General features: G+C 39.3%; 1 protein-coding gene and 1 long non-coding RNA gene across 3 annotated transcripts in view; one reads left to right on the top strand and one right to left on the bottom strand.

Moving 5' to 3' along the window:
- The window catches only part of LOC115341217, a 135,669-nt gene that overhangs the window by 78,844 nt on the left and 38,871 nt on the right, over window positions 1–17,954 (top strand). The gene's annotated exons all lie outside the window — the stretch shown is intronic.
- ALDH1A2 (aldehyde dehydrogenase 1 family member A2) overlaps window positions 1,296–17,954 on the bottom strand; it is a 58,365-nt gene continuing 41,706 nt past the window's right edge. For both annotated transcript variants that reach the window (XM_030013773.2, XM_030013772.2), the window contains exons 8-13: window positions 13,883–13,985; window positions 10,883–11,067; window positions 9,973–10,137; window positions 8,809–8,966; window positions 7,913–7,987; window positions 1,296–3,354 (exon numbers count right to left, since the gene is read on the bottom strand). In XM_030013773.2, the coding sequence (XP_029869633.1) occupies window positions 3,282–3,354; window positions 7,913–7,987; window positions 8,809–8,966; window positions 9,973–10,137; window positions 10,883–11,067; window positions 13,883–13,985 (759 nt within the window). In that variant the 3' untranslated portion in view covers window positions 1,296–3,281. The remainder of the gene's footprint in view (window positions 3,355–7,912; window positions 7,988–8,808; window positions 8,967–9,972; window positions 10,138–10,882; window positions 11,068–13,882; window positions 13,986–17,954) is intronic.

Here is a 17,954-nt window from a genome sequence, read left to right as displayed (position 1 = left end):
ATTTACTATGGACTGAACTTTGCTCATTTCATTAGATGACAACACTCCTTGTTTTCAGTGGATTCCAGAACAATCTTCATTCATTCATTTTGCTTTCAGAAAAGCACTCCATTGCTTCTGCTTATGTGACTGCTTGGAGCGGTGAGACAGGTTGCAAACAGGTCAGAGAGACGGGGAATATGGAAAGTGCTAATTGTCCATTCACAGTCCCATGACAGAGTGTTGTCCATGCCACTAGTTAAGCAGAAATGAAACTCTGCTTAATATATTCCTGATATGCCAGACTTTCAGGAACAGGACTCCTTTTTGAGAATGCAATTTCACTCCTATTATTAAGTTTTATTCTCTTTTATCCCATCTGGTTTAGTCAAGTTCCTTTATCTGTTGTGATTGCCTGTAGAGTGTTGATTAAACCAACAGTATTATTCTGTGACACTGAGGTATAACCATTGCTTGCCATACAATGAAGTAGCTTCGCTTTATTAACTGAGTAATTACTTTATCTAAATAAGCACCATTTCAAAAGAGGAATGCTGTTCCTGGCAATGAAAGTAACCCTGGAATAAAGGGATTGCTTGAGGGGGAGTTGTATGGTACCTGGCCATGTGAATTTTTCTGGCCGTCAAATAACATTCAGTCAGTCCTTTTCCCCATTTTAACATTTTGAAGTTAAAGGCAAGTAGAATATCACTCCATAAAAGATCTGGGTATTAATTTAATCATCTCTGTGACTCATCTACTAGAGAAAGAAAAGGCATCATGATTTTTTTAAACATTATCCAAAACTCAAGCTGTGATGCAGCAGTTTGCAACAGTGCCCCACTGGTTCTGCTGATTTCAGACCTTCCCCAATAGCTAAACTTTATGACCATGAGGGTGAGGATGAACTTTGGCTATGACCTAGATCTGCAATTCACAAGTGGTTTTCATACAGCTGCAATAATATTCCAGAAAATGTAATTGGCCTTTTACTTCATTCACTTTTGCAAATGAAAATAAAGCTACTGTGAGAGCAGATCTTTTGCTAAGAAAATATTTTTTAAAATATTTTTATAGCTCTGTCAACAATAAAGGAGTCTCACAGTCAAAGTCTTTCTCTAAACCTTTTTAATGGAAAAAACTTCATAGAAAATATCCTTTTACTTTTTTAATAACATATAACTATATACATGATTAAAAACTGTAACAAAAAGCCGCAGGGACTGGAAAAATGTTTTGTTGGATCCATGCAGATGGTACATTTAAAAAAGGATTTCACAAATCCATGTACATCAAATGAAGCTGCAGTGACAGGGTTGAAAAAAATGGCAACTCTGTATTATTTACCTGAATGTACTGGGAATAAAGCACAGACATACAAAATACACAAAAAGAATACAAAAGAGTACACGGTGTAAATGCTGTTAGCACAGGAAGTTTCTTTTTTAAGTAAATAGGAGAAAAGAAGTAAAATCTCCTTTTTCACATTTTATATTGCAGTTTAAAAGATAACTAATCTCTTATTTGCTGTATTTTGTTTTTCTTCACTCTGACATACACTACAGTAGAAGTATATGGCATTTGCATTTAACAACTCAGGAATAAGTAAGTTGATTCATCTCCATGCCTGTGAATGTACTGTCATTTCTGAATAACATCATGTATACATACTGCTTTAAAAACCACATACACAGTTTAACATGAGTTAGAAATACAAAATATTGAGGGCCACCACACTACAAAGTGCTGGATACTCTTGTCCTGATCCAGAAGTATGTTTAAGGACACACACAACTTCAAATCTAAGAGGAATTCCTCAGAGACTAAAGGAAGTTAAGAACGTGCAGAAATGATTTGCTGATCAGGTCTGGAGTTTTCAACAGTTCGTAGTATAGACTCTGCAGCTAGGAAAACTGTTACACCTGAGGCCATAATTCTGTCCTTACACCCCAGATAACGTAGCTACACAGTGTAGATGATTTACTGTACTTTTAAAATAAATTTTCTTAATTCTAAGTTAAAACATAAAATGAAACCGTTTTTAAAAAAGTCTGGGGAATCGATGAGCTCTGCAGCTGGAAAGAAGAAAGAGATGGTGTTTAGTTTGTAAGTTAGAAGTTGGAAGAGATTCTGTAAGCAGCAGGTAATAACGTGACAGGTTTTAAACACCTCACTTCTAAAAGAACTTGCTCATATTTTTGTCCTGGGCCAAAAAAAGAACAGACATAATTGAAAAGTCAGTACCAGCCAGTAGGCTCACAAGCATGGTGAGGATGGCAAGCCATCATTTAGTAAGAAAAAGTCAAGCTTACTTCTTGTCAGGTGGCCTTTTGCTGGGTTCTTCCTGCTGTAACAAATACTTAATAATTCTCAGTGTAATCACAGGCAGTTTAATAGCAGACAAATAAATGGAGTCTGCATGTGCATATACTTGTTTAAAAAGAAGAAAAAAGGTGAAAACAACAACAGTAACACCACCACCAAAACTAGACAAGCAGTGAAAGCTGAAATACTCTGTGAAGCCTTGGGATCTGTTCCTGTTTGCTGTAACACCCTCCCACCCTGTCTGGCCGTGCTCTTTTGGCAGGCAGGTAAAATTCCTGTAAGTGAGGGAGGATTTTTGCTTATAGCAAGACATAAAGTAATTATGAAAATAAGCTTTGAAAACCAAATCGCTGTGGGTCATGAAAGCCAAATCTCACTGATAAGTATTTGGATTTCGTTGTCCATATAATGGTTTGATTCCCTCCCCAGTTTGACCTCTTTATGTTAGCATGCTAATTGGAAAGTTACCAGTATACCAGTTTTTGGCTCGTTACCGTTCTGAGTCTTTTATTTTTTAAGAGCATCAGTGATACTTGTTTATGTTGTTCATTGCTAGCATTTTGGGTAAAAGCTGACTTGTAAAGCCCTGATTGAAGCTAGAATGTCAGTACAAGGCAGGTTTGAGAAGGCAACCTGAAAGCAGTAAGACTTTGTTTATTTAAACAAGAGATAAATGTGTGTATGCATGCATTTGCATTTAACAGTTTTATAGCTAGAACCGTTATTAAATGATGCCCAGTAGCAATTTTATCTCTTGTTATGATTTGTTTTATAAAGATGTAATGATTCTCAGGAGAGTTTTATGAAAACATGCAGAGTTGGTTTGCATTGTATGCAGTTATGTGCCCAGTATATATGTTGCAACTTAATTTCTTAAATATATATTGTGTATCACTTTTTATTCCTGAGTGCTGGTCTCCATAAGGAATAGAGGGTGGCATCATGTGCTCTTCTGCACAGCGCGGTCCTTTGTCATTTTAAGAATTCTTCTGAGGGATCTTTATTGTCACAGTTTTAACTTCAGAATATTCTCTCAATCCACATTCACCCCTAAAAAACAAATTGCAGCATCAGCTTACACCAGACATTAATAATTCTTTATCAAGCAAAAACCTGCAAAGTGATTCCTTGATAAAGTTAAGATATACCTAAAATTCTCTGTGTAGGTTTTTGTTGTACTATGATTTTGTACAGGTTTTCCTTTCAGAGAACCTGAACGTAAAGTTTCAGTGTAGGTCAGAAGAACAATGGATGGCTCCAGCATTTGATAAGGAGATACAGAATGACATTAAACCCAGAAACACCGTCCGTTGATGGAACTGCTGGGAGCAAATTGATGCCCTCTGTCCTTTCCAGATCCTGAAAATATCCAAACACCAAGACCTACACCACTGGTCAGTGAAATTACTGCTTATATTTGCACCCAAGAGAAGGTCAAAACTGAGTACTGTGGAAAATGCACTACTCACAACCCTGGATAAAGATGAACTTGACTCCTAACCCACTGATCTTTTTTCCCTGACAAAATATCCAGCAGCAGAAATCAGCATTTGAACAGTGTGACCGAGCATTCTGCTTGCTCAGATTTCCACTAGATTTATGTAGAAGACCTCTTTTTGTCCTGGCACAGCATCTTATGTAAGATCCTCTATACTGCTAGAAGCTAGCCACTTACTAGGTCCCAGTCATCTGACACATAGCTCTGAGGGGTACATGTTCTGGTTTAGATAAATTATGCTTAAGAAGCGGGTGTTTCTGAATGCCCTGGAGATTTTGTTGTAGTCAGCTGCAGCCTGGCTCATCTCTTAGGCAACTCTGCTGAGGTTTAGAGTGGATATTGCATGGCTTCTTGGGAGTTATGCTTATCTTCTCTGAAGTATAGGTATTTGCATTTTGCTGTGCATATTTTGAGTAATGGAGAAGTGTGTTCTCCTCAAGTCATTAGTTAAGTTCTAATATGTCTGCTGGATGCTGTGTATGATGTAAAGCAAACAATGTTCCCACCTCAAAACAGGTATGATCCAAATCTGGAAGTAGAGTATCTCTTCCATACAAACTGATGAGGATTCTGTTGCACAAGATCTTACATATGTTTGTTTCTTGGTTAAATTCTTATCCCCACCCTTAAACCACACACAATACTGCTCCCTTATATTAAAAAGTGCTGGCATGCATGTCATGTTAGCATGTTTACTATTTGACACTGCCTTCCCTCTGGATCTCCCTATGCAGAATTTAATGCCAGCTGCACCATAAAGAATATTTCAGGGGAATTCCTCAGAACCTCCTTCTAATAAGTGTTGCTTTCAGACTGGAGTGAGGGGCTGCTGTTCAAAGCAATTAAACCCCTCTGTATGCTCCCAGTGTTGCATAGCCTACTTTGTATTTACCTCTACACTGTAAATTTTACACAAAATATGACATCGGGGGAGGAACTCCTGTAATCTTCCTTGGAAAGTTAATTCATTTGGGCAGAAATACTAGTATTTACCAGCCCATTTTACTCCATCTGCAGTTTTGAAAACTTTCTGATGTTCCTGTTGGCTTGGTAAGCCTTACATGTGATAGAATGGTTGATATTTAACTCAGCCTGATGATTCAGTAGGCATTTTAAGATTTACTGGAGTCTAAGTACAAGGTTCCCATTGATTTGGACCACACCAACCCCAGCTTTCAGTAGGAAGTGGTAGATTTGCTTCCAAAGAATGACCAAAAACTTTAGTTATTTATCAGACTCAGCTGAGCCACAGAACCATTCCCTTATGGCTCAGTGGAAGCTGTCACCGGGAGCTGCATGGAGCCCAATAACTAATGCTAGTAAGTCTCTCTGTGTGAAAGTTTCTGCTTGATTCAGTAGGGCTGCGTCTTGGCTCCAGGCACCTGTTAGACACATGTTTGCAAGTCAATAGATAACCTAGCCAACAGAGTATCCAGCGCCTTTATGCATGTTCCAACTGCCAGTTGGTTTCTTATCTTGGGCTGGCAAACAAAATTATATTTATTGTCTGTTTCTTCAGCTCAAGGCTTCAGGGCCTTACACGTTTGTTTTCTGGCCAAAAGTTTGGAAGTGGACAACTGTGATGACTTCTAAGGCAAGTATTTTTCAAAGGTTAGAAAGTTGCTCTAGCTGAATAGGAAGGTGGGTTATTCCAGATATTCAGAGCAGATAAGTCAGTGTGCGTTCAATTAACAGTCTCACTTGTCCCCACAGCCTAATACAGGGAAGTAGGGCAGGGTGAGAACAAGAGTTGTGTCTGTGAAAAGGAAGGAGCTCACGGGTCAAGTTTGCATGATGCTATCCCCTGGTTGTGTAGGTGTGAGGGAAGTGGAACAAATTGCTCTTCATAAAGAAGTATTACATACTCTCTTCCCTCCCTCAGTCCAAGAGAAAAAAGATAAGGAAAATAATTATAACTCCAAGCCTTTCTCCTGCCTGCACTTCTTTTTGGGAATGCAACTATGCACTGCTGTATCTTGGAGCTATCCAGACAATAATAATTCCTATGACATTAAAGGATAGCTCTGAAATAGAATGGCACCTCCTTCCCTTGAAGACATTTGGACAGAGACCAGAATTTTGGGGGACTCTAATATTAAACAGCCACATGTGGATATCTGGGATGAGTCATCTGATTTCTAGTGACAGGAGTTAAATTTTACACTACTCAGGGAGTGATAAGAAGCTTTAAAGAAGTGTAAATGTAAAAAAATCCCCCTTTTAGACTTATTTAAGAATACAAGAATATTGTAAGTAGCCTTAACGTAAACAGAAATCAGTTGTATTGCGTACATGAGTTCTGGTTCTCTACTGGTATGCACATACCCTGCTACATTTTGTGGGAGTGTAAAATGAGTATAGAAGATCTCAATTTTGTGTTCATTTTTTTATCCATGTGTGATAAAAATCTGTGAATTTAAATGCAGGAACAAAACAAGTCCCAGATAATACAGTGCTAGCACGGACAGCACAGTAGCACAATTATGATCTGGCTGTAACATAGTGTTAGCTTAGCAATGACACACATATGGACACTTTCTCTTCTTCTTTTTTTTTTTTTTTTTTTCTTTCTTTAATTGCCTGACTCAACATTATTTGTGCTGTAAAATGTATCCCTTAAAAACAGGGATCTAAGAAACCATGGCATTTTAATAAAAAGTATGCAGATATTAATGCAGGGGGGAGGAGGTGAGTTAGAAGGTGATATCTGATCAAAGAGGTTCCGAAAGGAGTAGAATAATTACTCATAGGTAGGTTTTCAGGCATCTTTGTGAGCTAGAGATTACTGGCATTCCAAATATTTATTATGATGAATATTTTCAAAGCTGTAGATGGGAATCAAGTGTACAACTACCATAGATTTTTCCATGGGAGCTGGGGTGCTGCCTGTTTCCCCCCCCTTTCAAAAACTACGATATCAATATGTGGATATTTTGCTTGCACAGTTAACCTCCCTGAAGTCAATGGGGTCACTCTTGGGTGTCAAGTTACTCATGTGCTCTATCGAGCTTAGTAGTTTTAGAATATTTTCACAATGATAAGAGTTAGATGAGCTGACATATTTATGCCAGTGTGAGATCACCTCATAACTCATGAATGTGGAGAATAGTATGAATGTGTTATTCAAAGTACTCCCTAATGAGGGAAAATATTTCAGACTACATAGAGCTTATTTTATAGTTGTATACTTCAACATATTTAAAGTTTTAAAGACTTTGACCTTACTTCAGTTTTACTGCTGAGTTTGCCATTAGCCATAAGCTATTTTGAAAGCTTAGGTGAGACGTATCTGGTATACATGCCTCCTGCACAGAAATTAATTGAATCCTTTGTGTGCGTAACCAATCTGGGGCTGATGCAATTGCTAAACTTCCTTGTGATTGTAATGAGAATTAAAAACTGGTAAGACTTTTAATTAGGTACATGGGACAGTATTTGAGCATGGAGCTCCATTTCAAAATATTTGCCACTTAGTTCTAAATGGAGTAAGACAGAAAGCTTTGTAATGGAAGGTGTTTTTTTGAAAGGGATGTAAACACATTTGTCTATCCTTCTCTAGGCCTGATTTTATTTAACATTGTTTATAAATCTGGAAGAGACAGATAACATTTTAATAAAATTCAGATGCACCTATATTAATAAATGTAGGAAAAAGTGAAGAAAGGAAAAAATAGCAAGACAGACAAAATATAAGGCAAAACAACTCTGACACAAGTACACCAAACCAGTCAACAAGCACACAGCAGTACCAAAAAGAGAATCCTTCTGCAAAAGTGCTGGTTAATATAGCTAAGAAAAACTCTCAGACAACACAGGTTACAAGTTCAGAAAAATACTCAGAATTTTTCAGTTCCTTTCAAAATAAGAAGGGAGTTCCAGTAACTTATTCTGCTATGTCAAAAAAAAAAAAAAAAAAGAAAAAGAAAATAAAATGGTCTTACCACGTAAATCAATTGCATTTAGAACTGGCAGTGATTATCAGCATATTGTATTATGTGCTGATCCTCAGATGGGAATATTTCCTGATCTTAATTTGCATGGAAGGATCCACTAATATTTATTAAGTTGTAGAGCTGAAAACAGTTTAGAAGACAGCAGTGTAATACTTACATCTCTCTCCCATTGCCAGACATTTTGAATCCTCCAAAAGGACTTTGGGCATTTAAGGCATTGTAGCAATTTATCCTGTAAGAGAAAGAGGCATTAAGTCCAACTGGGCTGTCAGAGAGACCTTTGGACAACTGAGGGAGAAGCTGAAACTTGTGGAGCTAAGGACACTGTATACCTCTTAGTAATAACAAACTTGTCTCATGCTGAAAAGAAATGAGGGATTTATGCCACAAAAACAACATTCTGCTCCTTACTCAGGAGGAGAATGGGATTTGGCCTGCGAGGACTGGAGGAGGGCACCAAACACTTGGACTCAGCTTCCGTAATGAACTGTTAATCTGCTGACAAACCTCAGTGCCAGAGGTTATAACACAGAGCTATTAGATTTGAATTTGTCCTTTTTCTTCCTGATTTCTTGTGGATCTTTAGTTTACCCAGGCTTGACATCCCAAATTGCAAGCTATTAAACTCTAGAAGTGGCATTACCTGCTCCTAAGGACTAGAGAGGTGTCCCCTCAGCTCCTGAACAATGTAGGAAGTACATGATTCTTTCTGCCTTTAGCAGAAACCTCACAGGCTTCCTCTGCTCTACAGAAAGGATCGTTTATACTCTGCTTTGTTTGTTTGCTTTGTTTGTTTTCAGTAATGCCATTCAGCAGTGTGGCGGCCATGCTAATGGGAAGCGAGGCACTTTTACAGTTTTCAATAGCATTCACCTGCAGTGAGCGGAGTCATAACACCTCCCTACAGCTGTTCCGTATCTTGGTTAGTGGTTCACCACTAGGATGGTCTAGATAAACATTTTTCAGACAAAGTGTGCAAAACTGAGGTGCCATAATGATAGTGAGTCAAATTCTTTATCTCCAAGAACAGGAGTGTGATAACTTCTGCCTTACCAGACTGTCCCAGCCTGCATTGCTGAAGAGACTGTCAGGGCCTTGTTTATGTCATTTGTAAAGACAGCAGCTACAAGCCCAAAATCAGAATTGTTGGCTCTCTCTATAACTTCATCCATGGTTTTAAATCTCAGTATTTCTTGAACAGGCCCAAAAATCTGCAACAAAGATTAATCATTAATTAATAAACCAGCCCACTCAGAGGCAATTTATTCCTGTTTTATTCTGCTTTTTTAATTGTCTTCTCTCTCCTGTTGTACTCTTTACAAATTCCCACAGCAACATTTAACAGTGGTAATAGCTGCCTGTAAAACTGCATGAATTTCACAAAGCAGTTGCCTCAGTGGAACTCATCCATTCTTCCCTTATCTCTTTGTCCTGGTTTCGGCTGGAATAAAGTTAATTTTCTTCTTGGTAGCTGGTATAGTGCTGTGTTTTGGATTTAGTATGAGAATAATGTTGATAACACACTGATGTTTTAGTTGTTGCTACGCAGTGTTTATAGTAAGTCAAGGACTTTTCAGCTTCTCACACTGACCTGCCAGTGGAGGCTGGGAGTGCATAAGAAACTGGGAGGGGACACAGCCAGGACAGCTGACCCAAATGAGCCAAAGGGGTATTCCATACCATGTGATGTCATGCCCAGTATATAAACTGGAGGGAGTTGGCTGGGGGCGGCATCAAGGCTTGGGGATTGGCTGGGCATCAGTCAGTGGGGGGTGAGCAATTGTATTGTGCATCACTTGTTTTGTACATTCTTGTAGTAGTAGTAGTATTTTCCCTTCCTTTTCTGTCCCATTAAACTGTCTTTATCTCAACCCACAAGTTTTACTTTTTTTTCCTGATTCTCTCCCCCATCCCACTGGGGGGGGTGGAGTGAGTGAGCAGCTGCATGGTGCTTAGTTGCTGGTTGGGGTTAAACCATGAAACTCTTCTTTGAGGTCTGAGACTTACAGCCTATGACAAAAATTGATCTTCTTTACTCAACTGATGTCATCAGTTGCTGTGTGCATAAGGAGTTCTGAAAAGATTTTACTCTTTTTTTTTTTGGTAAAATATAATGGTAATTCTCACTTTAAAGCTTTCGTCTCAGGAAGTAAACAAAAGAAAAAACCCGCCATCTTTAGGACATTCTAAAATGATCCTGTCTGTGTGTGTGAATACCTCCTCCTTGGCAATCCGCATATCATCTGTTACATTGGAAAACACCGTAGGTTCAATGAAGAAGCCCTTTCTTCCTAGTCCTTTACCCCCACATTCAAGTTTTGCTCCTTCAGTAATGCCGCTTTGAATCAGTTCCAAGATCTTGTTGTATTGTTTTTTATCAATCTGAAAGAGAGAAGAAGCCGTTTGGCTTGCAGACAGTGCTCTTGACAATCAAGTCAAAATTGTTTTTTTAGGCAAGTCATGTCCCAGTGAGTAGACTAATGCTTATATTCACTACTCTTTGAGCTGGAGATGCCACAGATCTACACAGAGCTGCTGACTGTAACCTAGGGCTCAGTCTTCTTAAGGATGTGTCCTCTTACGTATGTGGCTCAACCCACATTCTTGCTAAGCAATCATCTGGTTTATAAGTACAAAGCAGATTATTATTTTTTGTCCCAGGTTAACTTCCTGAAAATGGTATAAGCCCAGCTGGTTATTAGTGGCAGGAACATTTTCTAAAGACTTATTTCTAATTCTGCCCATCTTTTGCTTAGAATTCTTGACTGTCTAGTGGTCTACAAGCACAATTATGGTCATAGACAATTCTTGAAATTAAGTGCCCATAGCCACTTTTGAGAGCTTCTCACAGTTTACAGCCATATCTTTGGGGCTGAAGATCAGAATATTGCAGTTAAAGCTGGGAGGCAAACTTATTGATATTTAAGATGAGAGTTTTTTACTTAACAAGAAACACCTCTGAGCTGCACGGATTATCTACTCCTTTAGAATTTTAATCTTTAAAACGTTTATCATGTCAGCTACCCTGAACCATGAGTGAGTATGCGCTGACTGACCTCTGTCTTGCTAGAGTTTAAACACTTCCAGGCACCTTCGGGGCTGTAGAGCGGAAGCACTGTTCCTTTACCTGTGGACCTTGTTCCGTAGTTGGGTCAAAAGGACTCCCCACAACTCTCCGCTTTGCACGTTCTACACTTCTTCTAACAAACTCTTCATAGATTGATTCTTCCACATAAATCCGTGAGCCTGCAGTGCAGCATTGACCTTGATTGAAGAAGACCCCTTGGTGAGCTTGTTCCACAGCATAGTCCACTAAAAAACCAAGACAGCATATGTTGCTTTGAAACATCATAGACACATCTGCTATTGCACCAGTGTCATGTGTATTACATAGTGCCATATTCCCAAAACTTCAAAGCAGAAGTAGGATTTGGTTAAAAAAAAACCAAAACAGTGACCAAATCAAAACATACTATTGTTGTGCCAGGTCATAAATGAAGATAATTTGTTTCATTTTGTGTCATAATTCCTGTGAAAATACAGAGTTTTTAAACATGTCTAAGGTTTTTTTTCCCCTATTTATTCCACACTGGACACAGCTATACTGGAGGGATATTAGGAGCATTACAACTGTTTCAGAAAGACTAGATTGCAAGGGACCACTTGGGACTTCAGGCATTGTCTAGCTAAAGAAGGGTCCATAGGTAATACATTCCACATGCCATCTTGTGGCACAAGCCACAAAATATTGCAGATTGTGCCCCACATTATAGAAGTCTGTCTGACTGGGGTCAGTAGAGGAGGGGAAAATTTGTGATCCCAAGTTTGCACTTGGTTTAATACTGCGTATGTGAGAATTGCAGCCAACCAAGTACTTGAGAGAATTTGACTTGGAGAATGGCAAGACCTATCCTTCCCAAAAAGCCAGATTATTTTTCTGCAAGACAGAAACATCTTCTTGGCCTATCCAGGTGACTGGGTAAGGCTTTAAAAATATAGGTCAATTATAGAACAAGCAACCATTGATTTTTACTCTAACCTCCTTGGAGGTACAACTAATACATCCACTACCCAAGCAGGAGAGGGGATCCAGTCATATTTAGACATTCAGAGCTAAATACTCCCATTGGGTGTAATAGCTGACTAGACAAGAATATTGAATTCGTCCTTAAACAGTGATGCCCTACAGCACTGTAATACCTCTGTTATTAGCTGTAGCACTTTAGAGCATTGCTTAAAGTATGATCTTTTATGGAATAAAAAAAGCAACAGTGCTTTGCTTTCATCACATCCTGGACAACTCCATCTAACAGAAATGTCTTACTCTGCCCTCAGCATGGTCTTGAAAAAAATATTATATAGGGCGTTCCTTGGACCACATTCAAATTTTCCCAGGCAGTTCCATGGAGATTGAAAACGCTAGTGGAGAGAACTGATTAACTGATGTTTCTTCCTCTATTGTTAACACAGTTTTTCACCATGAGGGGGGCTCTAACCATTCTCTTTGGTTTTTTTGGTGCACTAAACTTTGACAGCTTTGTCATGCTTTCTGCTAACTTTTGGCACACAGTGTTCCTCAAACAGAACAAACAGCTCCTTTGGAATGGTGAGCAAATTGTCTGCTGTTCTTAAATAATCAGAGCTTTGAAGTCTGAATCTCAGGTCAATTACTGGTGGTTGTAATTATGGGAAGACCAGAGAGCTTTAGTATGATATACAGTGGAACAGACAGTCCTGAAGAAGACTCTGCTCTCCTCTGTGCCCTGTTAACTCCCCTGTTGCCTGCACCTTCTTCCCAGGTCCTCAACCTTATTTGGCAAATACAGCAAGTCACAGATAAACTACAGCTCTGTGTGGCAGCTAGGAGCATTTGCCCTTCCCTGCGGAAGGCTGTAACACAGACCTGCCCCCAGCATATACTACTTATACTAGAAGTGTTCAGGTGATCCAGTCTGAGTTAGAGTTAGTAGGTTAGGAACATCTGAGATGCCGTGATTTCTGGTGGGAGATGGAGATAAGTAACTGGGGTAGAAGGCTGTAACATCTGCACCTCGCTCCAGTTGACAGGAGCCGTTTTAGCTTGCCAGGATGACTGTGGCTGTAATTTAGACCCCCAGCTTGGTAAAACATTTCTATGTAGAAAAGCTGCTGAAAGTTCTTAAGTTTTACCTAGTCTTTCAGACGTTGGTAAGTTTTGAAAACGCATATAGGATTGTAACTAGCTCTTGTAATTCATGCTATTCAGAATCATTCTTCTATTCACTTTCCCCTTTTAAATTCAAAGACCAATTCCTTATATGTCTATTTATTTGGGTTACAAAGTTCTCCGAAAATGCATTCAGTACAGTGTGCCTGCACACAGCCTGAAACAATAGCTCAAAGCAAGGTGTGAACTGTCCCATTCATCTTAATGGGGTGTTAACTTCAAAATCTCCTGCTGACAATTGAGATATCAACATTTTTAACTATTTCATTGCTGATCATTTAAGCAGAAGCTTCCAGTTTGTGTTTTTATGCTATCCTAAATGGCTATCCTGTACCTTCTCAGGTGCCAAAAATCTCAGCTGCATAGCATCATCCAGCTGCCAAAATCTTCAGCTCCCTGCTGACAGTGGCAATGAGGATATTTCAATACACAATTCTTCAATTGTGAAAATCTTAAAAATGGAATAATCTCCATTTATAGCTACTATCAAAACAACTTAACAAAGGAATACTGCACTGACTAGGATAGCAACTCAAGTGTAAATTAAAGCCCTGCCTTTTTATAATTGCTGTGAAGCAAAAAAATCACAGAATTTCCAGATTTAAAGCACTAAACCACCTTGCTGCAGAGTTTAGGATGACAAATATGTATGGGACCATGACTGTGAGTAACACCATTTCTACATGCTTGGTTATAACTTTTTTCTGTTTTCTTCTTGTCTGTGAATCTGTGGGTTCAAATGTTCTTTTTATAAAAAATATCACATCTTAGGCTGCTTCTGTAAGATTAAAAAGTGCAATTAGATACAACTATACTGGTCCATTTCACTTTGTGTGAAACATACACCCTAAAATGAAAAAGAAAAAAAAAAAGACACCACACAAACATGTTTTTAAGAAAAATACGGAAGTGCCGACTTACAATCAGCATCTGCAAAAATAATGTTTGGGCTTTTCCCACCCAGCTCCAGTGTAACTCTCTTCAAATTACTCCTTCCAGCTGCTTCTTGGATCAGCTTCCCAACCTGAAAGGAAATGGAGACACATTTTACAGGGAATGTAGTCATACAGTTCACTTTAACAGCCAATGTTGGCTATCATTGGAACAGAGCTTTAAATAATCTAGCAGGTTGTTCAATCCAAACAGATTCTCATCAGCAGTGGACAGCTTTCCAGGTTTTTTTCTAGAAATTGAGGGGGCATAAGGCACAGCAGAAAGTGTTTGTACCCTTCACCCCTTTGTATCTATGCTAAAATGGCTTGGGGCTTTCTTTTAGGGTGCTTTAGGATGGCTGAATTAAAAATACATAATTGGTGTAACTAGAATTACTTCCATCCAAAGTAGTGGGATGTTCACAAGGTTTTAGATACTATTATTAAGAGCTTTAGTTTTATAATTTTAGTGGAAAAAAATAGATCTGATATCTGAGTATATATTAAGCAGTATTAAGCTTATTAATATTCATTAGTAATAACTGTTATCGTACTTCTTTATATAGTCCAGGTGTTAGTTACCCCAGATGATCACTGCTTTTAGAATTTATTTCATTCTTACTACTTAGTTACTAAACTGCTATCCAAGATGTTTGTAGGAGGGTGTTTGTTCTCCTCAAAATACAGTTTTCAGTGCCCAAAGGTTTAAGTAATTTGACCATGAAATCATGATCCAGAATATGTCAAATTCTGAGGAAATCATCAGCCTTTTCTGCAGGATTAAGAGCACATAGCAGAATACCAAGCAGGGCAAGAAGTTACAAAAGCAGCATCCCAGACCTGACCCTCAGGTACACCAGATAATATGAGGTTAAAAGCACCTCCAAAATGTCTTTGTAGACTGTGGGGTCAGCTGGAGCAGAATGCAGGCCTGTGGCTGGAGCAGCCACAAACTGCAGATCTCACCAAGGAACATGGGGGTAGATTAAATAAAGTAGCAATCTGACAGCTACATGTTTGATGTGTTTCCATGTCAGTACAGTTAGAGAAGCAGCTGTGCTCCCTGGAAATTCTCCCCTCCCTGGATCAATGAATCCAAAATAGATCAGATTCTATACTGTTGCCGTGTAACTACGCCCATTTTGCAGCTAAGGAAGTAATCACAGGTAGGTTTAGGCCCCTACATGGTAAAACACAGGATTAAAAGTATCTATTGAATACTGAGAAGCTTGATAAGTGCTTTCTTTTAACTGGGACATGTTTTAAGGTCACACAGAAAATTAGATGTGAAGTGAGATGGGAGTTAGTCCAGAGCTGGACTTTTTTCTCCACGTAGTACTCTGGTCTCTCTAGCTGTTTTCTATTTCTAAGGTCATGTGAGTGAGATTCCCTGCAGGAAGGGGTTAATGGATGAGAAGCTGAACCTCTTAGAGAACTGAAGGCAGTCTGCTGGAGAAAGTTAAGTAAGTCAGCACTGGAGTAATCAGAAAGCAAATGAAACAGAAACCAGGGCCCCCCACAGAAAAAACAAAGCAAAAACCCCACAGGATAATGAAGGAATTGTCAACCACTTCATGTACCTTTGTGATTAACTGTTTATCTGGTGATACCACAGTCGAGTGAGTATTTCTTAAAAAAAAAAAAAAAAAAAAAAAATTGGCTTCTTCTCTTTACCCCTGTATTGATGGAATGGAGTGTTGACATTATCATGAAATTCCTTGCATATACCCTTAATTGGAGCTGATTTTATTGCTGTGTTTGACTGACAGCCAGACGTGAACATGAAAAAGAAGGACCCTTTCTGCCCTCCCCCCCAACCCCCATACATTGAGCACGTCATCTGGAAATTCCAAATCTCTCAAACTGTGCTGAAAATGTACACTGGAAACCAGCGAGAGTGCTGTGTTTATAGCCAGTGCCAGCCAATGCCATTCACACTCTCACTGCCTTGAACCTCCCTCTCTCAAAGAACAACCACCACCTATTTCCCCTCAGAAATTCACAAAGAGCAGAACAGACCAAGGAGGCCAGAGCAATGTGTCCAGCCCACCATCTCTCTGCCTTCCATTCTGCCACTTTAATGTCAAAACTCTTTTGTCCATGTAAGTAAAGATTTTGAAAGGATTCTATGCAAACAAATGATTGGCAAATATGCAAGTCCAAATATTATGTATATGGCAAATAATAAAACCCAAAGGGCTTGGAGACAATGGTGTTAATTTGGAAAAGTATGGCCCAGAGTATTGTTAATACAGGGAGGTTTTTGTCAAGTTTCCAAGTATAAACTTAACAGACAGCTTCACTGTGTCCTTCCCTTTAGAAATCAGTGTAGACATCAGGATGGTAGGGCTCATGCTGCTCAGTATTTTTGTTCCCTGTGCTCCTATTGTGCCCTATGTGCTTACAGGTTGAGAAGAGTCTTAGGGAAGGCACCAGCGCTGTGATTATTCAGTGACAAAGGCAGCCTTTTGTGACTGACCCTCTCTTTTTGGAGAAAGACAGCATGAAAGGGATAAGTGATAGTGTTGCAACCTGTATGGTCTTTCAGTACATGCTTCCTGTGGTGTCTCTCAGCTCTGTCTGTGAGCTCCCAACAGGCAGTACAGCCTTGCAGGGGAGCACTGGAAGAGAGGACTCCCCCACAGATAATGGAGCTGTATGATTATTCAGCAGGAATGTTGGCAGAGAAAGCCCTGACTCCCCATCATTGTTTTGAATAGGCTTCAAGATTGATACCAGGAGTATTCCTGGATACCTTGTGAAGTACCATAATGTTGTAAGCTGCATGGAGGGCGAGGCAGATGTAATTTGGCCCATCTCAAGGAAAACAATTTGTTATTCAGAACAACAACAACAAAGATTAAAGAAGCACTTTGCGGCACCCCTGTGCAAAAAAGCTGTTTGAAGAATAGTCCTGGAAGGCTGTTTCTGGACTGTGACCTGTATGATGTTGGGCATTGAGAGTGTATCATGATATAAAACATTCGATTGTTGCTTATTTATGCCTTCTGTGTTTGGAACTTTAATGTCTCTTTCAAGAGGAGGCTTATGCAGTCACATTTTAAATACTTTGTGCAGAAATTCAGTCTGTTGCCATTCATGTTCTCTTAAGTTTCTGTTTTCAGATAGAAATCAATGTTTCTAAATGGTACAGGTGGGTTTGCCTGTTACTGTTAAAGCACTGGAAGTCTCACGAGTCAAAAGCAAACCTCCAAGGTTTGTGATACTTGCTCTACAGCTCTGTCAGAATATCTGGCTTCTCCTCTGCACTGAACCTTCCTTTGATCGCAGATACACATTTAGTCATTAGGGAACACCTGAATGTAGGGGAACTGCAGTCTAGCTGAACAGCAGGTAATTTTCTTGCACGCTGCAGTAGACAAGACTGTGAAGGTAAGACTCCACAGGAAGCTATGCAGATTAAAAGATTCCATGAACAGTGCAAAAATTGACAGAGATGGACATGTTCATTTACTTGGGCCTTTTAAGTAACTGAGCTGCCCATCTTCGCTATTACACCTTTCTTGGGATATTGAGAGAATATCTGAAGAACAGTAAGTGTTTTAAGTTACAAGAGATTAAGTTTTGGGGAGATGATATGATCAGACAGAAATTTTCTATGTTTTCTGGAACTGCAGTTTTCCTTCCAGCTATTGAGGCACTGGATGTTAGTGTTAGGGCAAAATCTTCAAACCCATGCTGCTGCTTACTTAGTCTGTCTCTTTTTTTTTTTTAAATTCCAGATTGTATGCAAAATCTTCCTGAGAAACATTTTAGGGCTGCATGGCATGTTCAGGGTGTGTCTCCAGCAAAGACAAGTGAATTTTGAAATATTGACATGAAGAGCAGCTTTATTTGACTGTGCAATGCCCTGTGTGAGGAGCAGCCCTGAAAAGAGCATAGTGAATAGTGCAGCACAAGTAAAAAGGCAATTCCAAACAGAAATTCCTGGACAGAATCCTAAGCTATAAATGTCTCATTTGTTCCTTGGGTTAAATCCTGGCCCCATGGAAGTCCGTGGCTAAACTCATTAACTTTGACAGGGCTGATACTCCACCCTA

Source organism: Aquila chrysaetos, chromosome 5 (genome assembly GCF_900496995.4).
Source record: "Aquila chrysaetos chrysaetos chromosome 5, bAquChr1.4, whole genome shotgun sequence".
Classification (NCBI taxonomy): domain Eukaryota; kingdom Metazoa; phylum Chordata; class Aves; order Accipitriformes; family Accipitridae; genus Aquila; species Aquila chrysaetos.
This window is presented reverse-complemented; position numbering and strand designations above follow the sequence as displayed.